This window comes from Pan troglodytes, chromosome 19 (assembly GCF_028858775.2).
Source record: "Pan troglodytes isolate AG18354 chromosome 19, NHGRI_mPanTro3-v2.0_pri, whole genome shotgun sequence".
NCBI lineage: Eukaryota > Metazoa > Chordata > Mammalia > Primates > Hominidae > Pan > Pan troglodytes.
In genome coordinates this window covers 21,319,335-21,340,881 of record NC_072417.2, presented here as the reverse complement: position 1 = coordinate 21,340,881, position 21,547 = coordinate 21,319,335, and the positions used below count along the sequence as shown (strand labels likewise).

At 37.6% G+C, this 21,547-nt stretch overlaps 1 protein-coding gene across 3 annotated transcripts in view; it reads left to right on the top strand.

The window, feature by feature from the left end:
* Positions 1 to 21,547, top strand: part of NSF (N-ethylmaleimide sensitive factor, vesicle fusing ATPase) — a 166,489-nt gene that overhangs the window by 86,148 nt on the left and 58,794 nt on the right. For all 3 annotated transcript variants that reach the window (XM_511626.7, XM_054671317.2, XM_054671318.2), the window contains exons 10-12: positions 15,909 to 16,074; positions 16,856 to 16,930; positions 17,508 to 17,695. In XM_511626.7, the coding sequence (XP_511626.3) occupies positions 15,909 to 16,074; positions 16,856 to 16,930; positions 17,508 to 17,695 (429 nt within the window). The remainder of the gene's footprint in view (positions 1 to 15,908; positions 16,075 to 16,855; positions 16,931 to 17,507; positions 17,696 to 21,547) is intronic.

The following is a 21,547-nucleotide window of genomic DNA, read 5'->3' as shown; positions in this document are numbered from 1 at the left end:
TAAAGAAATCACCCAGAATGTAGCACAGAGAGATAAAGGGATGGAGAAGATGAAAGTTGAGATGAGAGAGTTAAAACAAGAAGTCCAGATAGAATAGTGTAGAGGCATTATTCAAAAAGAGAATGACCAAGAATATTCTAGAATTAATAAAGACATAAGTACTCAGATTCAGGTAGCACCATGAGCCTATATGGGATAAATGAAAATTAACTTATTTCTAGACTTGTTATAGGAGAATGCCAAAGAAAAAAAATCTTAGTAACAAAAGAAAGACATGGAGATGACTTACAAAGGGGTATCCATTATGTTGATAGCAAACTTTTCCATGACAGAAAGAGAGAACAAAAAACAGTAGAATAATATCTTCAGAGAGCTAAGTGAAAATAACTGTCAACTTAAAAGTTAATACCCAGCTTAATTCTCATTCAGGAATGAGGGTGAAATAAAGACTTTTTTTCTTCAGGCAAAGGATAATAGAATTAACTAGTTGCAGAAGCTTATTGGAAGATTATGAAGCAAGATGTACTGAGACTGAAGGAAGTTGAACCCAGAAGGAAACAGTAGAGCCAAGAAACAATGATGAGCAATGAAATTGGTGAAAATATAAAGTCTGGGAGTTCTACTTCTAGTAGTGGCAAATTAGGTCATTTGAGTCATGTGTTCCACTGGAGACTACCAGAAAAGCTCAACACAATATTTAAACATGTTTTGCTTGAAGGTATCAAAGAAGAAAAATGGAGGCCTAGAACAAAGTTCCTCCTGGTATACTGGGTCACTGTTCCTCTCGAGATATTAGCCAGTTCTGCAGGAAGCTGCTAAAACCTAAGCAGCCCTTTTGACAGGCTAGTGGGAGTAATGGGGGCAGAGATTAGTGCCCATGGCCCCTAAGGAGGGGACACCTGATGAACATAACTCATTTTGAGTCAAGACCCTGAAGGGCTACACCATAGGAGCAAGGGTTAACCAGGAATAGACATACTCTCACCGAGGCTGCAGATCAGCTTTGAATCATGTCAGTCCCTAAAATTAGATTGAGGGTTCCTAAATTGCTAGTGCCCCTAGGCATCTGGCAGAATTGTAAATCCTTCCTGGAAGAAAGTAGTATCATGTAAGGTCACAAATTGTTTCTAGTTTGCAAATGCAATGTCTGGCTTATAATCAAAAGCAACTGGAAACAGATACACAAACAACATCAAGAAAAAGAGAAGATGGTTCAAACAGCCTCTAGATATTGGAATTCTCAGATACAGACTTTTGAAATAATTATACTTACCACATTCAAGGGGATAAAAGACAAGACAGATTTTTGGCAGAGAACTGGAAACCAAAAATAAACAAATATAAATTCTAGAACTGAGAAAATCAGTAAGTAAAATTAACTCAAGTGAATGAGTTTAAATAGCAGGTTAGACACATCTGAAGAGAGAATTAGTGTACTGAAAGATATAAGATGAAAATAACCAGAGACAAAGAATGAAAGGAATTAAGAGAGAGTAAGAGAGAGAGAGAGAGAGAGAATACCGTTTAAAGGTCTGGTGCGTGTATTTAAAGTTCCAGAAAGGCAAGAGAAAGAGGATGAATCAAAATCAGGATTTGAAGAGAAAATGGTTTAGAACTTTCTAAAACTGATGGAAAACATTAGTCCATAAATTGCAGAAATGATATGAACCCTGAGCAGGAGAAATACCAAAGAACTCTACATATATAGGCATTATTGTTAAATAGCTGAAAACCAAAAACGAGAAAAATCTTAAAAGGAGCTAGAGAGCAAAGGAAAATTACCTTCAAATAAGCAACAACTAGCTAGTAGCTGTCTTCTCAATAGAAATGATGGAAACAAAAAGTCAATCAAAGGCCATTTTTAAAGAGCTGAAAGAAAATAACTGTCAACTTAGAATTTTATATCCAGTAAATGGATGAATGATCATAGAAATATATAATGGAATACAAGGCAGTAATGAAAATAAATAGCCTACAGCTATATACAGTTGTGAATCTCACAAATAAATTACTGAGCAAAAGAAACCAGATTTCAAAAAGAACACATACTGTGTGATTCCATTTATAGAGAGCTTACCTAAAGTATAGTGTTTAACAACACATGCTTGGGTGGTAAAACTATAAAGGAAAATGAATTATTACCATAAAAATCAGATTGTGGTTACCTATGGGGAAAGGTCAGGGAGGAGTGCTTGGGAGGGGTTGTGAGGAGGTGCTCCCAGGATGCTAGCAGTATTCTGTTTCTTATGATTACGTAGGCGTTCATTTTGTGACAGTTCATTGAGGCATATATTCACATTTTGTAACTTTTCTCTATGTGTGATGTATTTTGCAATTAAAAGTTTTAAAAAATTTTAATAGCATTCACTGAGAAAAACAATAATGATATGAATATTTTTAAAGGATAGAACTAAAATATGGAAAAAAACGTTTGGGAAGTAGATTAAATTCATGTAAGCTCATTATATTATTGGGGAAGATGGTAGGGAGTTTGAGACCAGCCTGGTCAACATGGTGTAACCCCATCTCTACTAAAAAAAATACAAAAATTAGTTGGGCTTGGTGGCGCACAGCTGTAATCCCAGCTACTCAGGAGGCTGAGGCAGGAGAATTGCTTGAACCCGGGAGGCGGAGATTGCAGTGAGCCAAGATCGTGCCACTGGATTCCAGCCTGGGTAACAAAAGTGAAACTCCGTGTCAAAAAAAAAAAAAAAAGAAGCTAATAATGTTAGTTAACATTAAGTCAAATGTGCATGTGAAAGTTGTACCTTGTGCCCAAACTTTTCCAAAGCATAGGGAGGCGCTGGGAAAGAAACAATGGAAACTCAAATACTTTAGAAGGCAAGAAAGAAATAACAAGACTCAAAGACAATGTGATGATAATAAAAAGGTAATTTTAAAAACAATTTCATTTATAGCAGAAATCAGAATGTAAAGTGCCTAGGATTCGATCTAGCAGGAAATGTGCAAGACCTTTAAGGAGAAAATTCTAAACATTTTTGAAAATCTTTTTTTAAGCAGCTAATAAATGGTAAGATATAACATGTTCATGTATGGGAGAACTGACAATGTCATAAAAATGAGTTCTGCCCATCTTGGTCTGTAAGTTGAGTGTATTTCCAGTGAAGCCTAATAGGAATTTTTTAACATTTGACAACTTGATTCTAATTTTTTTTGAGGCTTGAAGAGTTATGAGAATTTTGAAGAATAATGAAGATTTACTTTTATCACATATCAAGACTTACTAGAAAGCAATAGTAATTGAAACAATGTTATATATTCATGCAAAAACAGACCAAGGAAACAATAGAACACAGGAAGGAAGAGCCTGCTCTATGACAAGTGATGATACAGATCAGAGGGGAGTAATAGGCTGGCTGTGCCTTAAACGGAGCTGAGATAATTGACTACCTATTTGGAAAAAGATAAAATGCAATTCCTACCTCACAGCATACAAAATTGCAAATGGATTTACAAAAAAACAAAAACATAAAAGCCTACTAAAATTTATAGGAGGAAAACTTATTTAGAAGAAAAATAGGCAAAAATGTTTTAGGATTTGAGGCTAGGGAAGAATTGATACAGAAAGTAAATCCATTGGAAGTGTTAATTTGGCTACATTAATATAAAGAAAATTCTGTATGACAAATTACACTGAATACAAATGTCTCAAACTGGGAGAAGATATTTGCAGTGTATATAATCTACAAAGAATTGGCATCCTCTATAATAAATTCTCTATAAAAAGTCTTGTATAATAAGAAAAATATAAATACCACAATTTTAAAAAACTGTCGAAGGATTTAACACGTAGTTCTCAGAGAAAGAACACAATTGAAGAAAAGCAAATGAAAGGATATTCAGGAAAATGTATAATAAAAGAGGGATTATTTCTTAAACAACCTGGCAAAATTTACAACAGCTGGTAAAACCAAGAGTTTGTGGGGTTATGGAGAAACAAGGTCTCATATACATTGCTAGTTGGAGTATAAACTAGAAGAATATACCAAGTGGGTAGTCTTGCAAATAAATTTGACATCTTACAAAAATGAAAATGCACAAACCCCATGAGTTCTACTTCAAGACCACTACCTATGATAAACAACATGACATGTACCAGGATGTTGATTGCCATGCTATTTGTAATAGAGGGAAAAGAAACATCATTACTCTTCCTTAGTAGGAAATGGAATAGCATACAGATATTAAAATGAATATGCTGAGCACAGTGGCCCATGCCTGTAATCCCAGCACTTCAGGATGCCAAGGCAGAGGATCATTTGAGCCCAGGAGTTGAAGACCATCATGGGCAACATAGTGAGACCCCACCTCTACAAAAATTAAAAATTAGCCAGGCATGGTGGCACATTCCTGTGGTCCCAGCCACTTAGGAGGCTGAGGTGGGAGGGTCACTTGTGCCGGGGAGGTCAAGGCTGCAGTGAGCTGTGATAGTGCCACTGCACTCCTGCTTGGGCAACAGAATGAGACCCTGTCTCAAAAAAATAAAATGAATAATAGATTTACATAGATCGACATGAATAACACTCAGAAATATAACATCTCATCTTAAAAAAAAAAAACCTAGTAAGCTGTACTGAATTAATCTATCCTACCATTTAAAATTTTTGTTGAGGGTAAAATAATATTAAATATTCCCTTTATAGCAATCCTCTTAGTGCTTTAAGTCTGCTTGTTGGGTCCTTAATTGTTTCAATTTTATACAAGGTCGTTTCCTTTCCTGCTTTCCAGCATTTCATTAAGTTCTTGTTCAGGTCTCCAGCTAGATCAGTCTCATTGGTTCTAGCAGGTGTGGGTCTTGGTGGGTTGGTGCAAGTCCATTCACTATTTCAACTCTTCAGAAAGTCCCGGAACCAGTCAGTTTTGCAGTTCATTCCTAATACTAAGATTGTTTCTGCTTCACTTATCTTTTTAACTTACCTCAGTGTACCAAGAAAAACAGTCATCACCATATACTATCTAGGTTGAATAAACTCCGCTTAAAAATTATTTTAGATTATTTTCCAAATAATTTACAAAATACAAGAATAAAGAGATAAAAAACTATTAAAAATTAAATAAGAACTTAAATATATAAATAAAATTTTTATGCCATGTTTCCCTGGTCTTGAGGTGTTTTGGATTTTGGTTTTTGGAATATTTGCATATACATTAAGATATCTTGGCGTTGGGACTCTGGTCTAAATATGAAATCCATTTATGTTTTGTATATACCTTGTACACATAGCCTGAAGGTAATTCTGTACAATATTTTAAATAATTTTGTTACTGAAACAAAGTCTGTGTACATTGAACCATCAGAAAGCTAAGGCATCACTGTCTCAGCCACTAGATGTGGATGGTCTGTGGTTGGTTGGCATCACCATTGTTTCTGAGTGTAAATTTATATGCCTGATAAATAATCGTTTTCATACATGTATTGAGACACAAGTACTTAACAGTAAAAAATATGACACACCATTAATACAGTGAAAAAATAGTGAGTTTAGGGTAACTAAGCAGCACAATGGCATCACCAGAATACCTGGATAAGCTGTTAAACAACAGCAACACCAAACAGCAACAGTTTCAGTCACCACCTACGATGTTGTGGGGGGCTTTTGTTTTGGTTTGGTTTTTTGAGATGGGGTCTCACTCCGTTGCCTAGGCTGGCATGCAGTGGCACCATTATGGCTCACCGCAGCCTCAACCTCCTGGGCTCAAGCCGTCCTCCTACCTCAGCCTCCCGAGTAGCTGGGACTACAGGTGTGCACCACCATACCTGGCTAATTTTAAAAATCTTTTTGTAGAGACAAGGTCTCCCTAGGTTGCCCAGGCTGGTCTCAAACTCCTGGGCTCAAGCGATCCTCCTGCCTGAGCCTCCCAAAGTGCTGAAATGACAGGTGTGAGCTACCATGCCCAGCTGATGGTGTGTTTTGATTAAAAGATTATCATACAGTAACCCCCTGTGTGTGGTGCACCTTTCAGATTTTGGAACATTTTGGATTTTGAATTTTTGGATTAGGGATACTCAACCTGTATACCCCAAATGGGCAGGAGCCTCTGAATGCAGTAACTGTTCATCAGCTGTCCCGCATGAACTTACAAATACTGATTCTAAGTTTCAAATACATCTTTGTTGGCTTCTAAATTATTATTACTTCTGGTTCTTGCACTTACAGCATCAAAACGTAATGCTTTAAGAATTTTTTTGAGATCTTTGGCTCCTAATTTTGTTGAAGAGAGGATGACCATTATATGTTCCACAGTTGCAAAACATTTTTATTTTTAGATTTGTAGATACCTTTCAGAATGATCAATTCTGTTTTTTATGGTCAATCCAATTTTTTAATGTCTACTTTATCTATTTCTTCTGGCTATCTCTCTGTAATACCTGCCTTCAGCATCTGTCTACTTTTAAACTATATCAAGAAAATTTGGTGCACAAATGAAATAAAAGATGAAAGAATACTGTCATGTGTCCTTTTAGCAAAATGGGATGGCCTCATTTCTTGTCACAAAATATTCCACAAAGAAGACTTTCTATTGAATAAGTAACTGAATGAAAATGCTTTGTCCTTAGATTAAAAGTATATTATTCACTCATTGATTCTTGAGTTTGAGAAAATGTATGTAGGGCATCATCATCTGAAGACACATAGACTGAGATTTTACTTATAATCATCAATTTCAGCATCTTTATTAGAGTCCTAAGTGCTCCTATCTTATTCTTTGTGTTCAACTTCTGACTCATCTAATAATTCTAAAACAGTTTCCTCAGATTTTCTTCGTCATTCTGGCTAGAGAACTTACAAATGTTAATGCTTAATCGTATTCAATAAAATGTAGAATGAGGTCACAAAAGATGTTAGCTCCAGACTTCTTTTATGCCGTCTTGAAAGATAACACATATCTTGCACAACACAGTAAGAAAACTGAAGAGTGATGTCATAGTGATACTTGTTTCACTGTTTCTAAGTAATTTAGTCATTTTTTATTATACTTTAAGTTCTGGGATACATGTGCAGAACTTGCAGGTTTGTTACATAGGTATACACATGCCATGGTGATTGGCTGCACCCATCAACCCGTCATCTACATTAGGTATTTCTCCTAATGCTCTCCCTCCCCTAGCCCCCCCACCCACTGACAGGCCCCAGTGTATGATGTTCCCCTCCCTGTGACCATGTGTTCTCATTGTTCATTTCCCACTTATGAGTGAGAACATGTGGTGTTTGGTTTTCTGGTCCTGTGTTGGTTTGCTGAGAATGATGGTTTCCAGCTTCATCCATGTCCCTGCCAAGGACATGAACTCATCTGTTTTTATGGCTGCATGGTATTCCATGGTGTATATGTGCCACATTTTCTTTATCTAGTCTATCGTTGATGGGCATGTGGGTTGGTTCCAAGTCTTTGCTATTGTGAACAGTGCCTCAATAAACATGTGTGCATGTGTCTTTATAGTAGAATGATTGTAATGGGATTGCTGGGTCAAATGGTATTTCTGGTTCTGGATCCTTCAGGAATCACCACACTGTTGAAACAGCATGGTACTGGTACCAAAACAGATATATAGACCAAAGGAACAGAACAGAGGCCTCAGAAATAATGCCACACATCTACAACCATCTGATCTTTGACAAACCTGACAAAAACAAGCAATGGGGAAAGGATTCCCTATTTAATAAATGGTGTTGGGAAAACTGGCTAGCCATATGCAGAAAATTATACAAAAATTAACTCAAGATGGTTTAAAGATTTAAATGTAAGACCTAAAACCATAAAAATCCTAAAAAAAAAACGTAGGCAATACCGTTCAGGACGTAGGCATGGGCAAAGACTTCATTCTTCTATTTTCTTATTTTAATCCTTTTTAAGCATAATTGAGAATAATTGATGAGTAATGATGTAATTTCTAGTGTGATGAAATAGCATAATGTGTCTTAGATTCATAAAAAGATCTAGTAGATCCAAATGGCAATTGTAAGATAGAATTTTATTCTATTTTTTAAAATATTGGGTTTTTTGTTTTGTTTGTTTGCTCTTTGGAAAAAGGAAAAAAGTCATGAGATATCAATTTTTATAAATAGTACTACTTAAAACAGAAACTCAGAAACTGAGGTTGGGTCTAACGGACCCTAATGAGATACTGAGGATTAAACACTAGGCAGAAGTGAGTTAAAATGCCATATGGAGAAGCATTTTATAACATCTCAGTTGTGATAGTTACCACATGGCTACATAGGTAACTTTGGTGCTGTTTTTAAAGTTGCAAGCAATTTAAATATTAAACTACTGATGATAAAATTGAGTTAGCAAAGAATTTCCAGTTAGATATTAATTATAGCCAGCCTTTTCAGTTATACCTTTCTCACATCCAGAAATGGCTTGATGTACTCAGCTAATGACCTCATGCAGGATATATATGTGTGTTACATAATAAAGAAAAACATCACTTCTGTAATTTTGGACAGTCCACACTGACGGAGATGAACACTTGCATATAGGTCAAACTAGTTAAATATAGAACAGCCGCTTTTGAAAGCTGTTGCCAGGGCTCAACAGCGTCAGCTCTGTTTCTATGGAGAAAGACTTTGCAGATGTTAAAAACACAGCTAGAAGCCAATGAATGGAAGAGGATTGTGCTGTGGAAATTTAATTTTTTTGATAAAGGGTTTATTGATGAATCAGCTATATTAGTCTGTGAACGTTAATCTTGACATCTTCTTTACCCAATTCCCAATTTCTTGGAATAAGATCTTGCTTTTATTTAAGTAACACACAATGTAAAATTTGATGTTATTGTACTGACTAGGTGGGGTAAGGGACCTGATGACAGGTAACAAGATTAGTAAGGTTCTGAAAAGGTCAGAATTGTACTGAATTATGTTTAGAACAGATTGCCTCTGTGATCATTTAATCAAACAGTGTTCGTATTGTCTTTGTCCCTGTCCACATACGTGATTTTTGAGGTTGGGCTGAGAAGGAAATCATGATTCCATCAACAACATAAGGCACATTGACAGTAAAACTCATATATTATAGCAGCTTTTTGTTTCATGCTGTATAGGGCAGACAACCTTGAAGAAAAAAAAAACTTTAAAAAATAATGTAAAATTTCACAGTTTTTCAGTCACAAACAGAAGTATCCTTGTTGTCACTGAAGATGACAAGAATTAATATCCTGCTGTATAGAAGTACTTTGGCAAAGTTAAGGTTGTAGTTCCAATTCCTCATTTCCAATTTTTTCTCCAGATGAAAAGATGAACAGTTTTTGGTATTGAATTTTTTTTTAGGAAGCAAGTTATTTATCATTAGATATCTATTCAGTAAATGCAATGATACAGAAAAATGAAGTTTTTTTCCGTCAGATTTGAAATTAGGTTTTAAAATATGGAGGGAGAACAATTTGTAAGTAATGTTCAGGAACAAAAATAAAACCTAGTGAAACTTTAGAAACTTTGATGGACATCTGTCATCCTACATACAATTGCATTAAAGAATAGAATTTATTATTATTTTATCTGGTTTATTATGCTGTAAAATGAATTTTTCTCTTTTTGTATGTAGTTTTATGAAATTTCATACATGTATAGATTCATGGAACCACTGTAAAAATCAGGATGTAGAACATTTGCATCACCCCCAAAAACTCCTTCATGCAGTCCCTTACTGGTCACCCTTTCTTTTTAGTAACCCTGGTAACTACCAATGTGTTCTCCATCCCTGTAGTTTTATCTTTTCAAGAATGTCATATAAATGGGGTCATACACTATGTAACCTTTGGGGACTGGCTGTCTTCAGCATAATGCCTTTGAGATTCATCCAAGTTGTTGCATGTGTCAAACATCCCTTTTTATTGTTGAATAGTATTTAATTGTGTGGGTGTACTATCATTTGTTTATCTCTTGACCCACTGAAGGCCAATTGGGTTGTTTTCTAGTTTGGGGCAATTATGAGCAGAGCTGCTATAAACCAAGTAGTGGAATTTTTAGGTCATATAGCATTTTATCTATTTTTTATTTAAAAATATATATTCAGGGTTTGTTTTTGACCCAGTTGAATTTCCTTCTGGTCATTTTTGGAACTCTTTCTTCCTATGTCTGATGTAACATTTCATCTTTCATCTTTGTCATTTTTTTATTCCCCCTTTTCTTCAGATTACTATAGGTATATTCTGGTATTGTAGCCCAGAATCTGTCCTGCTTTTATATTCCTCCAGCTTAATTATATGATCCATCTTCTTACGGTATCTACGGCTTGCTACAAGACTATTCTTTACTATTTGCAGAAGACGTTCAGATGTATCTTGCTATCCTCTTTTATTCAGTTGTGTATATCTTGTTCTCTGGAGGCCTTTCCAAATAGATGTCTTGTTAACTCTTTAATCTTATCATGCTAGAAACAAACAAACAAACAAAATTCCCTTGTATCTTTTCCCTTCTGCAGCTTCCTTATCATACTACAGGGTAATTTCTTTTCTTCACTGTCAGTCTTCCACCCTACATGCAAGCAGTAATCAAATCTAGCATTTGCTGTTTGGTCATCACCACTCCTGTCACCAAAATTCTCATTCTGTTTAGATTCTGCTTGCCTCATTTATGTACCATTATTTGTTTCTCACTGACCTTCCAAGTGCATACTTCTTTTCATCCTAAAGCCAAGAATAAAATCATTTTATATAAAGAGCATTCTGCTTTGCAGTTCATTTACTGATGTCCTCTGTTTCAGTAGGAAGGCCTAATTCTAGATTTCAGTCTGTCATGATAGTACTATAACTTCTGCTTCTCACATTAGGTAAATTTTATTATCCCTTTTATAGGACCTTGACTGCCTCTGGGCCTTCTGTTCAGTTGAACCCACATGCTTCTAACTTCTTAGCTATTAGACCCTCTCTTTCCCCTTTTACATGTCTTTGTTTTGGTACAGCTTCTCATACCCAAAAGCAGGTATACCTGTTAGTAAGGAGGATACAAGTTGTATTTGTAGGTGGTATGATTGTCTACCTAGGAAATTCAAAAGAGTCAGATTTTTAAAAAAACTTAGATATTATAAATAAGAGTAAAGTAGCCATATATAAAATAAATACATAAAAATATATTTCCTTCATACTTCTATACTGTTTCTGAAATATAATAGAAAAATCCCATCACAATTGCCACCAAAAAACATAGCTAGGAATCTTTATGAAGGAATGAAGGAATTTAAACAACAAAAACTATAAAACTTTATTGGGAAGCTGGGCCCAATGGCTCACGCCTGTAATCCTAGCACTTTGGGAAGCCAAGGTGGGAGGATCACTTAAGTCTAGGAGTTCAAGACCAGCCTGGGCAACATAGTGAGACCTTATCTCTAAAAATAAAAATAAAAATAAATTTTAAAACTTTAGTGAGAGACGTAAAAGTGTTGAATAATTGGAGAGGCATTATTCTTCTAAAAAACCAAATATGCTATACAGATTTTAGTATTTCCTAAACTTAGATATTTAACCTAATTTCAGTCAGAGCTTGGGTTTTTGTCTGTTCTTTATTTTTTTATTTTTAATTGGTGGAGGTTATTCCCCCTCATAAGAATGATTCTGATGTTCATTTGGAAATACACATGGTTGGAAATAGCCAAGATAGTTATGAAAAAGAAGAATGTATAGAGGAGAAGAGCTTCTTCAATGTACTACTGTAAAGTTACGGAGATAAAAACATGAATGAATCCATTGAGCAGAGTAGACAGGCTGGTAATAACCTAGCATACATCAAAGTCCAAACCCTGGTAGAGATGGCAGCTCAGTCAACGAAGAAAGGAGGGATAATTTAGGGAACAATGCTGGGTCGGTTATTTGAAGAAGAATTAGTTGGCTTCTCACTTTACTTGTACCATACACAAAAATAAAACACCAGATAAAGAATTATATGTAAAGCAAAAATTAAAGAAAAGAAAATACATGACCATCAGTGTCTGTAATGGGGAACAATTTTAAGGATAAAACTAATGAAAATATCATAAAAATAAAAATTGATGCTGGCTGTTTAGTAGAAACAGAAAACCCCTTCCACTTACCGAAAATATACCATAAATAGGCTGGGCACAGTGGCTCTCGCCTGTAATCTCAGCACTTTGGGAGGCCGAGGTGGGCAAATACCTGAGGTCTGGAGTTCGAGACCAGCCTGGCCAACGTGGTGAAACCCTGTCTCTACTAAAAATACAAAATTAGCCAGACTTGGTGGTGCACGTCTGTAATCCCAGATGTGAGAGGCTGAGGCACGAGAATCGCTTGAACCTGGGAGGCGGAGGTTGCATGAGCAGAGATCATACCACTGCACTCCAGCCTGAACGACAGAGCGAAAGTCCATCTCAAAAAAATATATATACTTATATATATGCACACATGCCATAAAGAAAAGACAACTGGCAAACTAGAATAAAGTAGTTACAAGTATAATAATGTATAAATCATTTTTTAATCAATAGGAAAAGCTCTTGAATTTCAACAGAAAAGGGTATAGAAGACATATCAAATACTAATAAAATTACCAATGGTAAAAACATGATTTTTTAACAGCACCAGCCTCTTCAGTAATTAGATAAATGTGATTTAAAAACAACAGAAAGATACTATTGTCCATCTATCAAATTGAGAATTACTTTTAAAGTGTTTCTAATATTCATTACTTGTGGGAATATACCAAGATAGGCACTATCAGGTACTGTGCTGGGATTATAGATTGATAAAACCTTTCTGGAAAAGTGTTTCTACTTTTTCAAGTGTTCCTATTTCAAGGGCCTTAAAATACTTAACACACCTTTTAACCTAACAATTTGCCTTTAGCAAGTATTCATCTATATTGTCAAGCGTTTAAGTATAAAAATGTTCATTGTAGGCTGGGTACAGTGGCTCACATTTGTAATCGCAGCACTTTGGGAGGTTGAGGCAGGAGGATCACTTGAGTCCTGGAGTTCAAGACCAGCCTGAGCAACATGGCAAAACCTCATCTCTACAAAAAAAAATAAAATATTTTCCAGGCGTGGTAGCATGCATCTGTAGTCCCAGCCACTCGGGAGGCTGAGGTGGGGGATTGCTTGAGCCCAGGAGTTTGAGGCTGCAGTGAGCTTTGATCGCACCACTGCACTCCAGCCTGGGCAACAGAGTGAGATCCTGTCTCTACAAAGAATGAAAAAAGAAAATGTTTATTGCAGCAACATATATAATACTAAAAACTTAGAAATAATTAAATATCTAACAGTAAGGAATGAATATGGAGTAGGAGAGTTAAACTGTGAAACCATTCATATGATTAAATATTATAGAGCTATTAAAAATCATATCATCGGCCGGGCGCGGTGGCTCACTCCTGTAATCCCAGCACTTTGGGAGGGCAAGGCAGGCGGATCACAAGGTCAGGAGATCGAGACCATCCTGGCTAACACGGTGAAACCCATCTCTACTAAAAAAAAAATACAAAAAAAAAAATTAGCCGGGCATGGTGGTGGGCGCCTGTAGTCCCAGCTACTCGGGAGTCTGAGGCAGGAGAATGGCGTGAACCCGGGAGGCGGAGCTTGCAGTGAGCCGAGATCACGCCACTGCACTCCAGCCTGGGCAACACAGTGAGACTCCGTCTCAAAAAAAAAAAAAATATATATATATATATATATAGTATAGGGATGGGAAAGGGTTTAAAATAATACCTGTACTGAAAAACAGGATGCAAGGTATTACATAGCTCCATTTTGGCTGAGTTTGAGATGATTGTGATTTCTTTATTTTTTGCTATTTTCCCACATTTTTTATAATTATATATTTTGCAATTGGAAGCAAAAATAACCATTGAAAATCGTTTTCAAAGAATAATATTCAAGAGAATACAAGGTGCAGTAAGTTCTTAATATTTAGTTAAAATATAGAAATCTGTGGACCATTAACAGCACTTATCTTTAGGTAATGTAATGATGTTTTATAGATGGGTCTTTATTGATGGGATGTCACTATGTTGCCCAGGCTGGTCTTGAACTCCTGGCCTGAAGCAATCTTCCCACCTCTGCTTTCCAAGTAGCTGGGATTGCAGGCACAAGCCATGGCAAATGTAGTATATTTTAATTTATTTTTTTAGTGATGGAATCTCACTGTGTTGCCCAGGCTGGACTCCAACTCCTGGGCTCAAGGATTCCTCCAGCCTCAGCCTCCAGAGTAGCTGGGACTATAGGCACGTACCACTCTGCCCAGCTTTATTTTTACACTTTATTTGTTTTACAACTTTTGCTCTGTTAACAAGTCTACTACTCCTTTAAAAAGTTAAAAAAACATTCTCTTATTAAAACAAAGATTAGGCTGGGCATGGTGGCTCACGCCTGTAATCCCAGCACTTTGGGAGGCTGCACTGAGTGGATCACCTGAGGTCAGGAGTTCGAGACCAGCCTGGCAAACATGGTGAAACCCCGTCTCTACTAAAAATACAAAAATTAGCCAGGAGTGGTAGCACATGCCTACAATCCCAGCTACTCAGGAAGCTGAGACAGGAGAATCACTTGAACCCGGGAGGCAGAGGTTGCAGTGAGCTAAGATTGCGTCATTGCACTCCAGCCTGGGCAGCAGAGCAAGACTTCATCTCAAACAAACAAACAAACAAAACAACGATTATATCCTTATCAGAGATTTAATGGATACTAACCATATTTAATCCTCAGTCTCATTATGCTCATTTAATTTTTATTATCCATATGTTGTCATATTTAGGTTATGTTCATTTTTTACCAGTTTTGTTAATCCCTAGTGTTTTTGTTTGTTTTTGAGACGGAGTCTCACTCTGTCGCCCAGGCTGGAGTGCAGTGGTGCAGTCTCGGCTCACTGCAACCTCTGCCTCCTGGGTTCAGGTGATTTTCCTGCCTCAGCCTCCGGAGTAGCTGGGATTACAGGCACCTGCCACCACACCCAGCTAATTTTTGTATTTTTAGTAGAGATAGGGTTTCACCATGTTGGCCAGGCTGGTCTCGAACTCCTGACCTAAGTTGATCCATCCTCCTCTGCCTCCCAAAGTGCTGGGATTACAGGCAGGAGCCACCACACCCGGCCGTGTTTTTTGTTTATAAAAGAAAAAATTTCCAGAGTGCACTTTACTCCCTGATAGGAGACTAAATTACTTAAATATAAATTTTAGAAGGTACGTGTTAAATTAACCTAATGAATTAGTAGCATTCAGAAGTGTTTGTATCTGTTAAAGATTCAAAATATACAAACTAATTTCTTTTAATGGTGATTCTATTTCTAGTAAACTAAGACAGAAATCATTATGCAGAAGAAACAGCACCCCGTTAACCATGTTCTTTTTATAAACCGTCTCTGTTCTCACTTTATTGTTAGGAAGGAGTAATCTGTTTTCATGTAATATAAGTACATGTGAGTCATGTTGAGTTTCTTCACTCATTTGTCCAATTCCCAGTCAACCTGTAGGTGGAGTTAACCTTTAGTTACATAATATAACGAAACAAACATTAAACCTACTGCTTCTGGGACAGTCTTCTCACCAAAACTCAGGGAAAATGGGAGGGTGTTGCCACTGACTGACTTAATGAAAGTATCTGACAAATGTAAGGTCTTTCAAATAGTGAGATAAGAAATGTATATAAATTATTTGATCGACTACTTACTTTCTATCTATACACACACACTATCAGTATATAATATGTATTTTCATTTTATAGCTATTAAATATGAGGTTCTAGAATGAGTTTTCAGTTTGCAGAATTCTGAGAATCTAGTTCCAACACCTTTGAGAGGACAACAACCACAATTGCACTTGCCATATTTATTAGTCAAAATGAAGCGAAGTCAATCTGTTGAAAGCTTTGTTTTGTTTTTCTGATTAGTTTGTTTAATAAGACATTCAAATTATGATCTTTAATATAATTTCTTCCCCTAATAGCTTGGTGCTAACAGTGGTTTGCACATCATCATCTTTGATGAAATTGATGCCATCTGCAAGCAGAGAGGGAGCATGGCTGGTAGCACGGGAGTTCATGACACTGTTGTCAACCAGTTGCTGTCCAAAATTGATGGCGTGGAGCAGCTAAACAACATCCTAGTCATTGGTATGTTTACTTTTTAAAAAAGCACTGTTCATTCAAAAACGTTAGCCATAAGTTCTGAATTAAGATGTGTGTAGGTTGTGATTAAACTGTTTTGCCAGTGTTTCCAAATTAGAATCCAGTGATATTGAAGAATCTATTGTAATGCCTAGGCTTAATAGGAAAAATAAAAGATGGATTTCAGTCACTTGTAGGTTTAAGCTTATAGCTCACCCACAGGTGAAAAAGATGTAGGTTGAAGCTTATAGCTCACCCAAAAACGAAAAATACACATGAAACAATGGAATGCAGTGGTTTTCAAACTGGGTCTTGCAGGCCTTCAGGGGTCCTCAGAGGTGCTTTCAGGGTCAGTGAGGGCCAGGGAGTGCGTTTCAGATCCTACATCACTATTATAACTTCCTCTTTTAGCTGTTTTATGTACTGAGGTGCTTCTGAAGATGACTTCTGGGGAAAAAAAAAAAACAACAACACCCTGCTGTTTTATGAAGTCTGAAAACCACTGGCCTGTAAAAAAGAGAAGGAACTTTGGAGTCAGAGAGATCGTGTCACATTGCCCCTCTGTCACTTTGACAGATTATTTACCCTTTGAATCTTAAATTTTCTTTTTAAATACTGGAAGTTTTCATAACATTTATATTCCATTGGCTTATACAGTAGTGAAATAGTAAAGCAAAGTCTCCTTAGCTTGTTAGGGAAATTACTATTCTTACATATACTAAAAGGACATTTGATTTTATTTTTGAACTCTGATCATTTGTTGTTTTGTTTTAACATCTGTGTTCAGGAATGACCAATAGACCAGATCTGATAGATGAGGCTCTTCTTAGACCTGGAAGACTGGAAGTTAAAATGGAGATAGGTAAGGAGATCTGTCACTGATTGGGTGTGTGGTGGGGGGAGTGGAGGCATTTAGAGTTCATTAACAGGAACAATGTCATATGGTGTAGTATTTTTTAGAAAAGGTTTATATCATGAGAAGTAGATGTTTACATGCTTGAGTACCTATAAGGAAAACATTAGGATCATAATAATCTCCTCTAGGCTGGGCGCAGTGGCTCACACCTGTAATCCCAGCATTTTGGGGGGCTGAGGCAGGTGGATCACTTGAGGCCAGTTGTTCGAGACCAGCCTGGCCAACATGGTGAAACCCCTTCTCTACTAAAAATACAAAAAACTTAGCCGGGTATGGTGGTGTGCACCTGTAATCCCAGCTACTCGGAAGGCTGAGATAGGAGAATCGCCTGAATCCAGGAGGCAGAGGTTGCAGTGAGCTGAGATCGTACCACTGCACTCCAGCCTGGGAAACAGAGCGAGACTCTGTCTCAAAATAATAATAATAATAATAATAATAATAATAATAATAATAATAATGACAATCTCCTCTGATGGTGCTTTCGAGACTAGGAAAATGCCTATTTTATTTTTAATTTCATCAGGCTTGCCAGATGAGAAAGGCCGACTACAGATTCTTCACATCCACACAGCAAGAATGAGAGGGCATCAGTTACTCTCTGCTGATGTAGACATTAAAGAACTGGCCATGGAGACCAAGAATTTCAGTGGTGCTGAATTGGAGGGTCTGGTGCGAGCAGCCCAGTCCACTGCTATGAATAGACACATAAAGGTCAGGAAAATCAGCTAAACAGATTATAAACATTATGCCAGTATTCTTTCTCTTTCCTTTCAAGCATATCAAGGGGTAGGGAAATGCTGACTTTTGGTGGAGAAGAGATGGTAAAAGGAATAAGAATTAATTGTCAACTGCTAAATCTTCAGAGTAGCAGGAAGGAAGATAATGTTTGCATCTGCCCTGTAGTAACCACTGACTCATCTACCTTACGTCATCACCATCTGACACAGACACGTAAAGTGAAAATTTTGAAGAAGTGTTTTTAAATCTTTGTATTGTATTAAAAGTTGTAATATGGCCAGGCATGGTGGCTCATGCCTGTAATCCCAGCACTTTGGGAGGCTGAGGCGGGCGGATCACAAGGTCAGGAGATCGAGACCATCCTGGCTAACACGGTGAAACCCCGTCTCCACTAAAAATACAAAAAATTAGCCGGGCATGGTGGTGGGCACCTGTAGTCCCGGCTACTCGGGAGGCTGAGGCAAGAGAATGGTGTGAACCCAGGAGGCAGAGCTTGAAGTGAGCTGAGATTGCGCCACTGCACTCCAGCCTGGGTGACAGAGCGAGATTCCGTCTCCAAAAAAAAAAAAAAAGTTGTAATATGTCAGAGGAAGTGGGAGTTACCACGTACTAAAATTTTGGGGGCTGCTTTATTCAGCAAATATATTGAATAGTTGATGTGTTCAAGCTGTTGGGCTGGAGACATAAAGATAATTGTGAACTCTTCCCTCAAGGAGTTCAGAGTCAGGAAAATGGACATATTTTCAAATTAGTACAATAATATTGTAGTTACCATGGTAGAAATACGTACTAGGATACTTTTATTTTGATAAAGTGCTCTTGATCTTCCATCTCTTCTCTCCTTTAGGTTTTAGTTACCACCTGTAGACAGATTTACTGAACATATCTGTCTCCTACTTTCAGATTTGTACTAAATACCCTCACCTAGATGTTTTATCAGGTCTCAGATTTAATATTCCAAAACCAAATTTATTGTCTTTTTTACTACTTTCCTTTCTGCTCGCATTTCCCTGTTTATCCCAATTTCCCAGGCTTAAAACATCAGGATTATCTTTGATTCCTGACACTCTACTGTGCCCTAGGTCAAGTCACTTGCCAAATTTTTTCAGTTCTGTCTTGGCAGTGCCTTTTAGTTCTCACTGCCACTACCCACCTTCTCTTTGATTAACCTTCCTGTATCATATCATTCAACCATTCAGACACTTTCAGTGATTCCCCATCATTTACAAAACAAAGTACAGGCTGCTTTTGGGTCTTTTGGGTCCTCTAGATCTGACCCTAACTGGCCTTTCCAAATGTGCTCCTGATTATTCTCCACATACTTCAGCCAAACTTAAATAATCACCGGTCATCAGACATTAATTTATTTTTCAACATCTCTGCTTTGGTTTTGTTTTTTTTGCATCACTGAGGATCTTCATCCTCTACGTTTACCTGTCTTTTCAAAACCTGGCTCATATGCTACCACTGTCCTCACACCTTTTCACATTTTCCCTTTCAAGAATGTTATACCCGTTTCCTTCTTGAAATAGTAATGTATCATTTATGGTACTGTCAGTTGACTTTGGTTCACAGTAGATTTATTCGGCATCTACTGCATGCTAGACCCTGTGCTAGGAGTTAATACCCCAACTGCAAAGAAGTAAAGTACCTACCATTAAGCTGCCCTCAGTCTAACCCTCCACGTGCAGTAACAGAAAGTACATGCAAGGCAAGAGAGTGAACGCATGTCAGATATGGTCAACTTGTGGGGTGAGAGAAACCTTCATATGCATGTCTGTTGGTAGAGCAGGGCCTTTTAGGTAGAGGGAACAACATATGCAAAGAAGCAGAGACACAGAATAGCATAGTGTGTTGGAGTAATTTAGTATTGCTTCAGCATGGAAGTTAGGGGAGGGATGGTAGAGAGATTGTGGGGGATAAGTCAGGAGACTAAAGTAGGGATGGAGCACAAAGAGCCTTTTATATTCTGCTAAGAAGTATGGACTTTTTTTCTGTGAGTAGTGCTAAGCCATTGAGTTTTAAGAATAGCAGTGACATAGTGTTAAAACATAAGATCACTCTGGCAGCTCTGTCGAGTGGAGTAGTTAGAGGAGTGGAGTTGGCGACACAGGACAAGAGGGGGAACTTTTATAACAGTTCAGGCAAGAAATAAAAGCCTGAACAGTTAGGTTGAGTATGTAGATATTTGGGTATATCCTATCACTGTTTCTAGACCAGGAATCCAGCCAACTACCAGTTTTTATAAATACAGGGCTTTTTTGGAACAGTACACATTAATTTGTGTACTGTCTATGGCTGCCTGCATGCTACAGTGGCAGAGTTGAGTATTTGCAATAGGGGCTGCATGGCCCACAAAGCCTATTTTAGTGCTTTTATTTTAGGTACTATCTGCCACTTTACAGAAGTTTGCTGGCCCTTGTTCTAGACTTTAAATCCCTATCTTATTCACCTCAGAGTCTCCCATAGTACCCCAAATAGATCTAAATAATGAGCACATGGTAGGTGTCCAGTAAATTATTTTTCTTTTTTTTTTTTGAAACAGAGTCTTACTCTGTCGCCCAGGCTGGAGTGCAGTGGCACAGTCTTCGCTCACTGCAACCTCTGCCTCCCGGGTTCAAGTGATTCTCCTGCCTCAGCCTCCCAAGTAGCTGGGACTACAGGCATGTGCCACCACGCCCAGCTAATTTTTTGTATCTTTAGTAGAGATGGGGTTTCACCATGTTGGCCAGGCTGGTCTCAAACCCCTGACCTCGTGATCCGCCCGCCTCAGCCTCCCAAAATGTTGGGATTACAGGTGTGAGCCACCATGCCCAGCCAATATTTTTTAAATGAGTAAACTTACGTAACTATTCTGAATCAAGCTCTATCCATAAGTCATAATTTCCCTACATAATAGAGGTGGCTTTGTTCTAGCTCAAGAATGCCAAAGGTTTGGATGGTGTGGGAATATTGTATTGGGTCTTTATATAATGGATCCATTCAGGGACTATGTAGGGACTATGTTTTTATTCTTCCTTGTTTGTTTGTTTTGAGATGGAGTCTCACTCTGTCGCCCAGGCTGGAGTGCAGTGGTGCAATCTCGGCTCACTGCAAGCTCCACCTTCCAGGTTCAGCCATTCTCCTGCCTCAGCCTCCCAAGTAGCTGGGACTACAGGCACCCACCATCACGCCTGGCTAAGTTTTTGTATTTTTAGTTGAGATGGGATCACCGTGTTAGCCAGGATGGTCTCAATCTCCTGACCTCGTGATCCGCCTGCCTCGGCCTCCCAAAGTTTTGGGATTACAGGCGTGAGCCACCATGCCCGGCCATGCTATACTGTTTTAATAAGAAGAGATGGCAACTTCAAGAAAAATGATGTAAACAGTGTGAAAACTGGTCCCTACCATACTGATCTTTCATCTCAGACCACATGGGTGCATCTTGATGTAATCCACAGTAACTAGTTTACTAGTTGTCATATTTTTCATATGTGTTGGCCATGGAATTTTTCTCTTATTTAGTCATCTGTCATTTTAACTACAATAATCCTATCCCAAAATTTCACTTTAAGCCGTTGTCTCAGTAAGAAACATGCTTTCTTCAAGCATATATTGGGTTTATCTACATATGAGGCAATGAGGGATGGTGGGAAGATCGCAGATATCGTAGTCAGAAGGTGTGGTTATGCATTATATTTCTTCCACCTTTTTGTTTCTGACCTGTCAAGGGGAGACACTACCTCTCTAATCAGATTTTTATGAGAATGAAAGCAAATACTTAATATAAAAGTGCCTTGTAAACTCTATAAATGCTAGTTATCTCCATTTTTTTAATTGGGTGAT